The sequence below is a fragment of the Oncorhynchus clarkii genome, chromosome 26 (genome assembly GCF_045791955.1).
Source record: "Oncorhynchus clarkii lewisi isolate Uvic-CL-2024 chromosome 26, UVic_Ocla_1.0, whole genome shotgun sequence".
Classification (NCBI taxonomy): Eukaryota; Metazoa; Chordata; class Actinopteri; order Salmoniformes; family Salmonidae; genus Oncorhynchus; species Oncorhynchus clarkii.
The window spans coordinates 38,318,188-38,333,419 of NC_092172.1; the positions used below are offsets into that span (position 1 = coordinate 38,318,188).

Below are 15,232 nucleotides of genomic sequence, written 5' to 3' on the forward strand. Positions count from 1 at the left end.
TTCTACTCTCCCACCTAGGAGTTCCATTCTATTCTACTCTCCCACCTAGGAGTTCCATTCTATTCTCCCACCTAGGAGTTCCATTCTACTCTCCCACCTAGGAGTTCCATTCTATTCTACTCTCCCACCTAGGAGTTCCATTCTATTCTACTCTCCCACCTAGGAGTTCCATTCTATTCTCCCACCTAGGAGTTCCATTCTACTCTCCCACCTAGGAGTTCCATTCTACTCTCCCACCTAGCAGTTCCATTCTACTCTCCCACCTAGGAGTTCCATTCTATTCTACTCTCCCACCTAGGAGTTCCATTCTACTCTCCCACCTAGGAGTTCCATTCTATTCTATTCTCCCACCTAGAAGTTCTATTCTATTCTCCCACCTAGGAGTTCCATTCTACTCTCCCACCTAGGAGTTCCATTCTATTCTATTCTCCCACCTAGGAGTTCCATTCTACTCTCCCACCTAGGAGTTCCATTCTACTCTCCCACCTAGAAGTTCCATTCTATTCTCCCACCTAGAAGTTCCATTCTACTCTCCCACCTAGGAGTTCCATTCTATTCTCCCACCTAGGAGTTCCATTCTATTCTACTCTCCCACCTAGGAGTTCCATTCTATTCTACTCTCCCACCTAGGAGTTCCTATTGCTTTGTTTACAATCCCAAATTTTTTCAACCCTGAATTTTTTCAACCTGAAAAAATTATCTATTACCGCAGAGCGTAAACAATCACGTTGTATGGTGCTGTGATTGTCTGTGATTGTTTCTCTGTGTGGGTGCATGTGAGTAGGTACACAATACAATGCAACGTTACTGTAAACGAAGGCACAATGGTACATCCTTCACATACACACAACACCTGTAGGCTGTGTTTGTGTGAACACAGTATGCTTCTCTTACCTGTCCCCAGGAGCCAGTGACCCATTGGGAACAGGGTTGGCTGTTACAGGCCTGGATGTTGCTGGGCAGATGGTCCTCGTCACAGCGATCCTCTTCTGGACAGGTAACCAGACGCTGCTGCTCTCCTCCCCCGCACACCTCAGAGCACTGGGAAACACACACACACACTTTTAAGGATAACCATGACTGTGCGTAGTGCTTTTCAGACAGTCTCAAAGCACTTAACATTGCATGAGGGTAACTATGTAGGTAACTCCTTACTACACATCAACTATCACTGTGATGACAACCCCTTATTACACAACAACTATCACAGTGATAACCCCTTATTACACATCAACTATCACAGTGATAACCCCTTATTACACATCAACTATCACAGTGATAACTCCTTACTACACATCAACTATCACAGTGATAATTCCTTATAACACATAAACTATCACAGTGATAACTCCTTATAACACATCAACTATCACAGTGATAACCCCTTATTACACATCAACTATCACAGTGATAACTCCTTATTACAAATCAACTATCACAGTGATAACCCCTTATTACAAATCAACTATCACAGTGATAACTCCTTATAACACATCAACTATCACAGTGATAACTCCTTATTACAAATCAACTATCACAGTGATAACCCCTTATTACACATCAACTATCACAGTGATAACTCCTTATTACAAATCAACTATCACAGTGATAACCCCTTATTACAAATCAACTATCACAGTGATAACCCCTTATTACAAATCAACTATCACAGTGATAACCCCTTATTACACATCAACTATCACAGTGATAATTCCTTATAACACATAAACTATCACAGTGATAACTCCTTATAACACATCAACTATCACAGTGATAACCACTTATTACACATCAACTATCACAGTGATGATAACCCCTTATTACACATCAACTATCACAGTGATAACTCCTTACTAAACATCAACTATCACAGTGATAACTCCTTATAACACATCAACTATCACAGTGATAACTCCTTACTAAACATCAACTATCACAGTGATAACTCCTTACTAAACATCAACTATCACAGAGATAACTCCTTATAACACATCAACTATCACAGTGATGATAACCCCTTATTACACATCAACTATCACAGTGATAACTCCTTACTAAACATCAACTATCACAGTGATAACTCCTTATAACACATCAACTATCACAGTGATAACTCCTTATAACACATCAACTATCACAGTGATAACACCTTATTACACATCAACTATCACAGTGATAACTCCTTATAACACATCAACTATCACAGTGATAACACCTTATTACACATCAACTATCACAGTGATAACTCCTTATTACAAATCAACTACCACAGTGATAACCCCTTATTACAAATCAACTATCACAGTGATGATAACCCCTTATTACACATCAGCTATAACAGTGATAACCCCTTATTACACATCAACTATCACAGTGATAAACCCTTATTACAAATCAACTACCACAGTGATAACCCCTTATTACAAATCAACTATCACAGTGATAACCCCTTATTACACATCAACTATCACAGTGAATATTACTCCGTATTACACATCCGCTATCACAGTGATAACCCCTTATTACACATCAACTATCACAGTGATAACCCCTTATTACACATCAACTATCACAGTGATGATAACTTCTTACTACAAATGGAACTGTCACAGAAGATAACAACTATCACAGTGAGAGGTTAGGCATAACTATGGGTAGTAAGGAGAGAGGTGAGGAGAGAAGGAGATGGGAGGAAAGGATGTAACTAACCTGTCCCCAGGAAGAAGAGTACCAGTCCAGGCAGGGCTGGGGTAGGCAGGGCATGCGGGTCACCGGCTGGGTAGACACGGTCTGACAGTGGAAGGGCCGCAAAGGCCTCTGGTCCCTGGTGTCAAAGCACTGGATCTCACGCAGGGTCACCCCACCACCACAGTTCTTGGAACACTGGGGCGAAAGAGGGTGAGAGGGACGGAGCTTAAACAATCCTGTTATCGTGATAAAAATTTGCTTGATACTATACTGACTGATTTATTATTAATGCATTAATATTCCATTATCCCATCATTGTTATTGCGATACAACATTCCATTATCGCCCCATCCATGAGTTATCGCGATAACATTCCATTATTGTCCCATGCCTGAGTCATGATACAACATTCCATTATCATCCCTGAGTTATTGCTACACCATTCCAATATCGTCCCTTCCCAGAGTTATTGCTACACCATTCCAATATCGTCCCTTCCCAGAGTTATTTCTACACCATTCCATTATCGTCCCTTCCCAGAGTTATTGCTACACCATTCCATTATCGGCCCATCCCAGAGTTATTGCTACACCATTCCATTATCGTCCCTTCCCAGAGTTATTTCTACACCATTCCATTATCGTCCCTTCCCAGAGTTATTTCTACACCATTCCATTATCGTCCCTTCCCAGAGTTATTGCTACACCATTCCATTATCGGCCCATCCCAGAGTTATTGCTACACCATTCCATTATCGTCCCTTCCCTGAGTTATCACTACAACATTCCATTATCATCCCTGAGTTATCGCTACAATATTCCCTGAGCATCCCTGAGTTATCGCTACAACTTTCCCTTATCATCCCTGAGCAATCGCTACAACATTCCCGTATCATCCCTGAGCTATCGCTACAACATTCCCTTATCATCCCTGAGTTATCGCTACAACATTCCCTTATCATCCCTGAGTTATCGCTACAACATTCCCTTATCATCCCCGACTTATTGCTACAACATTCCCTTATCATCCCCGAGTTATTGCTACAACATTCCCGTACCATCCCCGAGTTATTGCTACAACATTCCCTTATCATCCCTGAGTTATCGCTACAACATTCCCTTATCATCCCTGAGTTATCGCTACAACAAATCCTGTACCATCCCTGAGTTATCGCTACAACATTCCCTTATCATCCCAGAGTTATCGCTACAACATTCCCTTATCATCCCTGAGTTATCGCTAAAACATTCCCATATCATCCCTGAGTTATCGCTACAGCATTCCCTTATCATCCCTGAGTTATCGCTACAACATTCCCTTATCATCCCCGAGTTATCGCTACAACATTTCCTTATCATCCCTGAGTTATCGCTACAACATTCCCTTATCGTCCACTCCCTGGTGTGGGGCCTCACCTTGGTCCAGTTCCCTATCCTCCAGGAGGAGCAGGGTCGGAGGTAGCAGCGCCGGGCCGGCACAGGCCTCTTGGTCAGGTCACAGTCAGACTCCAGTCCCGTGCTGCAGACCACCAGCCTCCAGATGGCCCCCAGACCACAGCTAGTAGAACACTGCAACACAAGGGGAGGCAGTGAGGAGTGAACCAGGCATCATTCAATGTCTTGTAATACACTAAGTTGCAGCCCATTCAGATACATAGAGATTAGTCACGGGGGACAAAATACTTCCGCATTCAAAAACCCAACACAATGGAATTACGAGAGACTGTTCTGTCTTTCTGTACAGAGTGAATGTGGTTGACTTTGAGAGAGAGTGCAAGTCACATTTGATTTCACTGTTAAAACACAGACAGAAAGTGGCATTCACTGTGTCATGACCTGTCGGGCTGATATATTTCCCTGCTGGCAATCTGAAAAGGTCAGAGAGCAGCCATTCAACATGATAGGAGAGTTGGGTTGTTTATGTAGGAACCTGAGGCCAGGGTGACAGTATGCCAGCATAATAAAGGGATGGGGACATTAATAGTGACACACTGCTGGGCATTGTTCCTCCTACACACTATATTTACACCAGGGAGAATGTGTGGAATGCATAGAGAGTGGTGCAACTCACTGCGCTCCAGTTGCCGGCTCTCCAGAAGGAAGCTGTGGCGTTTGGAGTGGAAGCTGGGCTTGGCACTGGGGTTGGCTCTGGTGTCCACCAGAGTGTGGTGGAAGAATGGGTTGGCAGAGTGAGCATGGCTGGCTCAGAGGACTGGGTGGGGGGCACGGCTGGCTCAGGGGACTGGGGGGGGGGCACGGCTGGCTCAGGGGACTGGGTGGGGGGCACGGCTGGCTCAGGGGACTGGGTGGGGGGCACGGCTGGCTCAGGGGAATGGGTGGGGGGCACGGCTGGCTCAGGGGACTGGGTGGGGGGCACGGCTGGCTCAGGGGAATGGGTGGGGGGCACGGCTGGCTCAGGGGACTGGGTGGGGGGCACGGCTGGCTCAGGGGACTGGGCGGGGGGCATGGGTTTCGTGCCATCCTGGGGAGTGGTTGTGGTGACATCCACTGGGGGCTGGTATGTGAGGGAAGGGTCCATGCCCCTGGATCTCAGCATGGGGGGGATGAGGATCTCATTGTAGTCAATCTCTGACCACCCGTATGGGGAGGGGACTGGAGGGCCCGCATTGGCCCTTTTAGATGGAGTTGGCCCAGTCGTGGAGGACTGTGCTGAAATGTCTGTCTCTAACTGGACTGTGGCTGGCTCTGTCTCTGCTAACATTGACGGAGGTGGAGACTGAGGGTCTCCTTCCAGATGAGTAGGAGGAGGGGAGTCACTTCCAGTTGTTGATGTGCTGTGTTTGATGTTCTCCTGGTTTCCTGAGAGTGAATGGGAAAGAGGTGGGGGAGGAGAGGGTGGAAGATGTGGCTCCTGAGGCACAGGACGTGAGGTCACGGTGAAGTCACTGTCGGTGACCCCTAAATTGACTTCGCTATCAGCTTTGGGCTCAACTTCAAAGTCCTGCTGATCAAAGTCTGGTTCACCAGGGAAAAAGCCATTGTAATCCCCAGTGGAGTCTGGGGCTGGTGGCTCGTATGGAAGAGAGGTGGTTGCCTCCCATTGGGACAGGGTTGTGGTGAAAAAGCTGTCCTCGTATGTTTCAAACTCAAACACAGGTCCTGGGGAAGGTGGATCCAGGGGTGGAAGCGGGCTCTCCTTTTCATCTTGGTAGCCAGGGGATTGTAGTCCAATTGCAGTCTCCTGGTGGGAATTGTAGTCCAAAACACCCACTTCTTTCACCTCTTCTACCATCGTTGTGGGTACGGTGCCATCTTCATAGTCATGGCTGACCGGGGCAGTGGTGGTACATTCGATGGTTGTACCAACATTGCTGTCTTTCACATCAAAAGGGACAAAAGGGTCAGTGTTTTCATCATCATTTTCTTCACTCTGGGGCCCAGGTGTATTCTCAGTGGTTCCCATGCTAGTGGGCACTGGGCTGGATGCAGTGCTGAGGTAATGAGGCCAACCAAAATTACCGTTTGTTTCTTTCCAGCTTTGTGAAAACCTGGTCTCTAAAACTGGTGCTGAGGGTGTGGTGGAAACAGGTAGAAAATAGTCCTCTGAAAGGAGTAAATCCTCCTCCTCTCGCTCTACTTCATTAGGTTTCTCCGTCTGTAGTCTTCCATCAATCTCTGCATTGTCCAGGTTAGGGTCTTGTGGTTCCTCAACTTCCCTAATGAAAGGAGTCGTCTTAAAAGTGGTAGAAATGGGTGAGGTAGCTGTGGAAGGATCTGTTGTAGTTTCTCTGTAAACATGTTCTTCTGCACTAGAACTTGGTTGAGGCTCCTGTTGTGGATCTGGTCCAGGATCATCCACCAAGTCTTTACCGTTGTTCCCCAAGCCAAAGTCGTAGGAAATGTCCTCGTGGAATTTGATGAAGTTGTAGTCGTAGTAAAAATCGTCCACCGGTACATTGTTTTTGGCTGAGTTGTCAGTAGTCTTGTCAATGTGATTCGGGTGGGGGATGATGTTATTCAGATTGTTAGGGGCCCTTGGCTGAGCTCTAGTCGTACTGTGTTTGGGCAGGGGGTTGGAGTCAGGCATGGAGTTGATTTCGTTGATTTCCTTGCTTGACGAACCACTGCCAGACCAGTCGTTGCTGCCACCGAAGACGTCGATGATCTGAGGACAGTCCTGGAGGTAGCATGGAGTAAGGGAACTGGGATTCTTTCGGGGGTCACAGTCCACCCCTGTGTTTCTGGAACAGACAACCTTTCGGCTCCGCACACCACCACCACACGTCAGCGAGCACTATGGGAGAAGCAGAGGAGGGTCAGATTAGGACAGACTGGTTACTGATCGATAACACATCTTTATATTTACACCCGCTAAACACCAGTTATAGTGCCAACTTTATAAACAACATGGTACTGTACACACCTACTCTTCAGGACCTGTACACACCTACTCTTCAGGACCTGTACACACCTAATCTTCAGGACCTGTACACACCTAATCTTCAGGACCTGTACACACCTACTCTTCAGGACCTGTACACACCTAATCTTCAGGACCTGTCCACCTCCTCTACCCTTCAGGACCTGTACACACCTAATCTTCAGGACCTGTACACACCTAATCTTCAGGACCTGTACACACCTACTCTTCAGGACCTGTAAACACCTACTCTTCAGGACCTGTACACACCTACTCTTCAGGACCTGTACACACCTAATCTTCAGGACCTGTACACACCTAATCTTCAGGACCTGTACACACCTAATCTTCAGGACCTGTCCACCTCCTCTACCCTTCAGGACCTGTACACACCTACTCTTCAGGACCTGTAAACACCTACTCTTCAGGACCTGTACACACCAAATCTTCAGGACCTGTACACACCTACTCTTCAGGACCTGTCCACACCTAATCTTCAGGACCTGTACACACCTACTCTTTAGGACCTGTCCACACCTACTCTTCAGGACCTGTACACACCTACTCTTCAGGACCTGTAAACACCTACTCTTCAGGACCTGTAAACAGCTACTCTTCAGGACCTGTCCACCTCCTCTAACCTTCAGGACCTGTACACACCTACTCTTCAGGACCTGTACACACCTAATCTTCAGGACCTGTACACACCTAATCTTCAGGACCTGCAAACACCTACTCTTCAGGACCTGTAAACACCTACTCTTCAGGACCTGTACACACCTACTCTTCAGGACCTGCAAACACCTACTCTTCAGGACCTGTACACACCTACTCTTCAGGACCTGTACACACCTAATCTTCAGGACCTGTACACACCTACTCTTCAGGACCTGTACACACCTAATCTTCAGGACCTGTACACACCTAATCTTCAGGACCTGTACACACCTAATCTTCAGGACCTGTACACACCTAATCTTCAGGACCTGTCCACCTCCTCTACTCTTCAGGACCTGTACACACCTAATCTTCAGGACCTGTACACACCAAATCTTCAGGACCTGTACACACCAAATCTTCAGGACCTGTACACACCTAATCTTCAGGACCTGTCCACACCAAATCTTCAGGACCTGTCCACACCAAATCTTCAGGACCTGTACACACCAAATCTTCAGGACCTGTCCACACCAAATCTTCAGGACCTGTACACACCAAATCTTCAGGACCTGTCCACCTCCTCTACCCTTCCTGACCTGTCCACCTCCTCTCCTCTTCAGGACCTGTCCACCTCCTCTACCCTTCAGGACCTGTCCACCTCCTCTACCCTTCAGGACCTGTCCACCTCCTCTACCCTTCAGGACCTGTCCACCTCCTCTACCCTTCCTGACCTGTCCACCTCCTCTCCTCTTCATGGTGCTCATAAGAGTTTTCACTTACAATTTTAATTAAGTTATACATAGTGTGTTAGCTGCTTCCTCAAAATCTTTCCCATGCCTACTCCACTCAAATATCGTGGAACCAGAGTTAAACTAGCCTCTGTTTCAACTTGTACTCCCAGTGCAGAAAATTCAGCATTTTCCACATTAAACAAGACGAGACCAGATGTTCCTTTCCTTCCTTAGCCTCTCCCTTCTCTGTGTGAGTCACTGCTGGAGCCGTATCACATTCCCCTGAATGGCCTCCTCACCTCAGACCAGTTGCCTGTGGACCAGTCCGCGGGGCAGGGGACATGAGTGTTACAAGGCGCCGCTGACTCAGGCCTGGGTATGTGGTGACATTCAGAGGGCTGCAGGGCTCTGTTCTCCTCCAGACCCACGGCCTGGATGCACAGCACCGTCCTCTTGGCCAAGCCCTTCTCACCGCACGTGGCCGAGCACTTCTGCCACTCGCCCACCCACCATCTGAATGGAATGGTCACGAAGAAAGACAGACAGAAAGTGTAATGTGTGTGTGTGTTTATGCTTAGTGCATGTTTGAGAGGGTGTATTCTTTCTGGTGTGTTAATTATTCTAATATTTGTTTTATATGAATAAACTAATATTTGTGTTTATGAACGCATGTATGATTTGTGTGTATGTGCGTGTGTGTGCATGTACGTGTGTGTGTGTTTACAAAGGTGTGTGTGTGTGAGAGAGCATGCAAGCCCTACAGTGGGTCTTGTCCCAGTATAAATCTGGTCCTGGGGGCAAACTCACATGGCTGGGCAAAGCTCCTCATTGCAGCTGGCTCGTTTATCGTCAGGACGGGTCGTCGGGTCACAGTAGCCCTCTTCTACTATCCCAGAGGTCCTCTCCACACAGTGAACAATCTGTCGCTGGACACCTGGAATTCCAGAGGGATACACAGGAACAGCTGTTAGAAATGACACACACACACACAGACACACAGACACAGACACAGACACACACACACACACACACACAAAGACCCCCCAAACACACACACAGAAAGACCCCCCCAAACACACACACATAGAACCCCCCCTCCCCCCAAACACACACACACAGAAAGACCCACACAGATTCTAACACAGAATAACAGAGACAGACAGACATGTACTGTATACTTCATATACATATATATACACACACACACACACACACACACAGACACACACACACACACACACACACACACACACATCTAAAACTCAGACACACACCAAAGCACCCAGACATATCCTCAGACACGCATCAAGCAGCAGGTCTCAGAACAGAAACTCACACAGGCATGAACACAAGCCAAATGTTTCTACAGTTTAAGATACATTACTGATTAATAGCTTTCAAAGCAGATTCCTACAGTAAATGTTGGTCAGTCAACTGAGTTGCAGTAAACACATCTACAATGCATTTGGAAAGTATTCAGACCCCTTGACGTTTTCCACATTTTGTTATTCTAAAATGGATGAAATAAAATAAAATAAATCCTCAGAAATCTACATACAAAACCCCATAACGGCAAAGCAAAAAACTGGTTTTTAGACATTTTTACGAATGTATTATAAAGAACATAATTTTCCATTGATCATCCTTGAGATGATTCTACAACTTGATTGGACTCCACCTGTGGTAAATTATATTGATTGGACATGATTTGGAAAGGTACACACCTGTCTATATAAGGTCCCACAGTTGACAGTGCATGTCAGAGCAAAAACCAAGCCATTAGGTCGAAGGAATTGTCCGTAGAGCTCCGAGACAGGATTGTGTCGAGTCAGAGATCTGGGGAAGGGTACCAAAAAAATGTCTGCAGCATTGAAGGTCCCCAAGAACACAGTGACCTCTATCATTCATAAATTGAAGATGTTTGGGACCACCAAGACTCTTCCTAGAGTCAAACTGAGCAATCAGGGGAGAAGGGCCTTGGTCAGCGAAGTGACCAAGAACCTGATGGTCACTCTGATAGAGCTCCAGAGTTCCTCTGTGGAGATAAGAGAACCTTCCAGAAGGACAACCATCTCTGCAGCACTCCACCAATAGGGCCTTTATGGTAGAGTGGCCAGACGGAAGCCACACCTCAGCAAAAAACATGACAGCCCGCTTGGAGTTTGCCAAAAGACACCTAAAGATTCTGACCATGAGTAACAAGATCTCTGGTCTGATGAAACCAAGATTGAACTCTTTAGCCTGAATGCCAAGCGTCATGTCTAGAGGAAACCTGGCACCATCCCTAAGGTGAAGCATGGTGGTGGCAGCATCATACTGTGGGGATGTTTTTCAGCAAAGCGAAGGGTACAGCATTGAAGGTCCCCAAGTAGACAGTGGCCTCCATCCTTCTTAAATGGAAGAAGTTTGGAACCACCAAGACTCTTCCTAGAGCTGGCTGCCCGGCTAAACTGAGCAATCGGGGGAGAAGGGCCTTGGTCAGGAAGTTGACCAAGAACCCGATGGTCGCTCTGACAGAGCTCCAGAGCTCCAGCACTCCACCAATCAGGCCTTTATAGTAAAGTGTCCAGACGGAAGCCACTCCTCAGTAAAATACACATTACAGCCCACTTGGAGTTTTCCAAAAGGCATCTAAAGGACACTCAGACCATGAGAAACAAGATTCATTGGTCTGATGAAACAAAGATTGAATTGTTTTGCCTGAACGCCAAGCGTCACGTCTGGAGGAAACCTGGCACCATTCCTACGGTGATGCATGGTGGTGGCAGCATCATGCTGTGGGGATGTTTTTCAGAGGCAGGGACTGGGAGACTAGTCAGGATCAAGGGAAAGATGAATGGAGCAAAGTATATAGAGATCCTTGATGAAAACCTGCTCCAGAGCGCTCAGGACCTCAGACTGTGGTGAAGGTTCACCTTCCAACAGGACAACAACCCTAAGCACACAGCCAAGACAATGCAGGAGTGGCTTCGGGACAAGTCTCTGAATGTCCTTGAGTTGCCAAGCCAGAGCATGGACTTGAACCCGATCAAACATCTCTGAGAAATAGGAAAATAGCTGTGCAGCAATGCTCCCCATCCAACCTGACAGAGATTGAGAGGATTTGCAGAGAAGATTGGGAGAACGTCCCGAATACAGGTGTGCCAAGCTTGTACCATCATACCCCCCCAAAAAATCAATGCTGTAATCGCTGCCGAAGGTGCTTCAACAAAGTACTGAGTAAAAAGTCTGAATACTTATGTAAATGTGATATCAGTTATTTAATTAGAATACATTTGCAAAAATGATTTAATACATTTTAGAATAAGGCTGTAACGTAACAAAATGTGGAAAAAGTGAAGGGGTCTGAATACTTTCTGAAGGCACAGTATATCCAGTAATTACAAGACCATAGCCTGGGATCTGGATGCTCTGGAACCACTCATATGTCCCTGCAGGCATTATGGGGTGTCAAATTACCACTGCAATTCAATTCTGGAAACATGGATGATTATTAAAAGACTGAATATAAATGAATGTTAGGCTAATACATTATACTGCTATTCACTTTAGAACGTGTCATTCTTAATGATGAATTATAGACATTACTATACATTTTATACCCAGCAATATTAGGGTAACTTGAGATTTTGCAAAGGTAGTTACTGTAAGTCAATGTTTACAGCAGTTTAAAACACAAAGAAATCTGAAATCCATTGGAGACACATTTCTAATGATCCTCAAACTTCGGTCTAGCAAGCTGGGACTTGTCTGAATGGAGAACAGAAACGTTATTATCCATCTTTGTCTCCTGCTCGACTCACAGCTCCCCGAGACAACATCCCTCACGTCACACCTCATAGCCAGAACAAGTCTCAAATCTAGGGAGCCGCTGTGATGAGACAAGACAAGAAGGAAACCCCCTGAGGTGGCGAGACCACCGTCATTAGCCTCTACTCCCCCTCAGGGCTTCCAACCCATCTGAGCAGGGGCCAACCTCTCACCTCCGCTGGTCCTTCCTGCATGGGCCAGTGAGATGGCTTTGTCTGCTAGCTGACATACACCGTGACTGACAAACCCTGGGAGAGGGAGGGGGAGGCACAGCAACCCCTGGGAGGGGGAGGCACAGCAACCCCTGGGAGGGGGAGGCACAGCAACCCCTGGGAGAGGGAGGGGGAGGCACGGCAACCCCTGGGAGAGGGAGGGGGAGGCACAGCAAACCCTGGGAGAGGGAGGGGGAGGCACGGCAAACCCTGGGAGAGGGAGGGGGAGGCACGGCAAACTCTGGGAGAGGGAGGGGGAGGCACGGCAAACCCTGGGAGAGGGAGGGGGAGGCACGGCAACCCCTGGGAGAGGGACAGGGAGGGGGAGGCACGGCAACCCCCGGGTAGAGTGAGGGGGAGGCACGGCAACCCCTGGGAGAGGGAGGGGGATGCACGGCAACCCCTGGGAGAGGGAGAGGGAGGGGGAGGCACGGCAACCCCTGGGAGAGGGAGGGGGAGGCACGGCAACCCCTGGGAGAGGGAGGGGGATGCACGGCAACCCCTGGGAGAGGGAGGGGGAGGCACGGCAACCCCTGGGAGAGGGAGGGGGAGGCATGGCAACCCCTGGGAGAGGGAGGGGGAGGCACGGCAACCTCTTTGAGAGGGAGGGGAGGCACGGCAACCCCTGGGAGAGGGAGAGGGAGGGGGAGGCACGGCAACCCCTGGGAGAGGGAGGGGGAGACACGGCAACCCCTGGGAGAGGGAGCGGGAGGCACGGCAACCCCTGGGAGAGGGAGCGGGAGGCTAACAGAGACGTAGATTAGAGGGATGTTCAGGAGCATGTCTGATGTATTAGGTGAACCACAGGTCCCTCACATAATGGATTCTGCAGAATGAAGCTCACAACATTTTGCTCGTAACAGTATGTTGATAAAAGAGGTGTATATCTACACTCCTACGCGGCTTGAATAGAACCCCTGGGCTTTCCTAAGAAAGTCAGGACAATAACCTGAAGGGTGGGAACCAGTCATTTTATACTCAGAACTCACCAGGTGTAATGCACTTACAATTATGAATACTGCATAAGATATCGTAAACGGACCCCTGCTATGATAGGAAATGAAACATTCAGTGACCACTATAGTAAACTATCATGTTCTGATATGATAAACACAGAGCAATGCCAATCTCTATCTCAGATTTACTCCACTATAATTGGGGAAAGAGGGAACTACTTATCCAGACAGTCTAAACGAGGTTACATTGCGCCAGAGACAGAATATGTCATCTACACTGAGTATACAAAACATTAAGAACACCTGCTCTTTCCATTACATACACTGACCAGGTGAATCCAGGTGAAAGCTATGATCCCTTATTGAGGTCAGTTGTTAAATCCACTTCAAATCAGTGTAGATGAAGGGGAAGAGATGGATTAGAGAAGGATTTTTAAGCCATGAGACATGTGTATGTGTATGTGTGCCATTCAGACAGTGAATGAGCAAGACAAAAGATATAAGTGCCTTTGAACGGGGTATGGTAGTAGGTACCAGGCGCACCGGTTTGTGTCAAGAACTGCAAAGCTGCTGGGTTTTTCACACTAAACAGTTTTCAGTGTTTATCAAGAATGGTCCACCACGCAAAAGACATCTAGCCAAACTTGACAATTGTGGGAAGCACTGGAGTCAACATGGGCCAGAATCCCTGTGGAACGCCATGTAGAGTCCATACCTTGTCAAATTGAGGCTGTTCTGTGGGCAAAAGCAGGTGCAACTTAATATTAGGAAGGTATTCCTAATGCTTGGTATTACTCAGTTCATATTTAATCTGAAATCTGTGTGAACACAAGTCACTTGGCAAAGCTAGGACATCAAGTCGACGAGGTGCAAAGACAGTCTTCCAAGGCAAGGCAATGATCTCTTGAAAGGCCATTTGGCATAAAAGTCATCTCTGCTATCCACATCAGTTTATATGGGATAATGTAATCACAAACCAGAGGAGAGTCAGAGAGTACTGTGTACAAGCAGACTACAGTCCAACTACAGTAGGAGGCATGTCATCAGCCGCCTACATAGAAATACCAAGAATTCACCACGGCTCAGTATTCCAAAGAAGAAAGCCATTAAGCCATCATGGTTATAACAGAGGACAAAGATGCTTCAGGATAATGACATCACAGTTCGGTGCGATTCTTTAGAAAAAAATAATTGACTTAGTCAAAGATACACTTTAGTAGAGGCATTCAGCTACAGTTGTTGTAATTGCTTTTTTTTGTCCTTGTTATAATGAAAAACAGCATGCAATGTGGGGTCGTTACTAGTTGAATTAAATCGATTTGTTAGTTTTGTGACGTTACTTTTTGTCATCTAAATTCCTATATAAAAGGGCACAGAGGAGCAGTGTGTTGAGCACTGAATGATAAAGTAAAGAAATAGGTTAGTTTGTGTAGTGAAATGGAAGGAAACAACTTAACATTCTTCAGGCAAGAAGAATGATGCCAGCACACACACATTAAATATCCTGCATTTGTGAAATTCAAATCGAGCCTCCAATCTCCAGAAGGCTCAATTTTTTTTAACCCACTTATTGTTAAATTGCAATACTCCTATGAGTACCCGCTAAAGAGACAGGCTCTTAGTCACTTCAAGATTGTTCATAGAATTTGAAGACTGTATAGAGAAGCAAGACCATCTGTGCTCAAATTCCAACCTCAAATGGCCTAAAACTGAATTAATCACAGAAGCGTCTCTTGTGAATAAAAAGATGGTGCCTGAGCAGATGTCAACACATCAGAATTTGGTGCAGCTTTTT

General features: G+C 46.7%; 1 protein-coding gene across 1 annotated transcript in view; it reads right to left on the reverse strand.

The window, feature by feature from the left end:
- LOC139384817 (A disintegrin and metalloproteinase with thrombospondin motifs 7-like) overlaps positions 1 to 15,232 on the reverse strand; it is a 187,485-nt gene that overhangs the window by 58,699 nt on the left and 113,554 nt on the right. Inside the window, exons 17-22 of the mRNA XM_071129710.1 lie at positions 9,267 to 9,393; positions 8,759 to 8,972; positions 4,759 to 6,942; positions 4,104 to 4,256; positions 2,710 to 2,883; positions 895 to 1,041 (exon numbers count right to left, since the gene is read on the reverse strand). Of these exons, the coding sequence (XP_070985811.1) occupies positions 895 to 1,041; positions 2,710 to 2,883; positions 4,104 to 4,256; positions 4,759 to 6,942; positions 8,759 to 8,972; positions 9,267 to 9,393 (2,999 nt within the window). The remainder of the gene's footprint in view (positions 1 to 894; positions 1,042 to 2,709; positions 2,884 to 4,103; positions 4,257 to 4,758; positions 6,943 to 8,758; positions 8,973 to 9,266; positions 9,394 to 15,232) is intronic.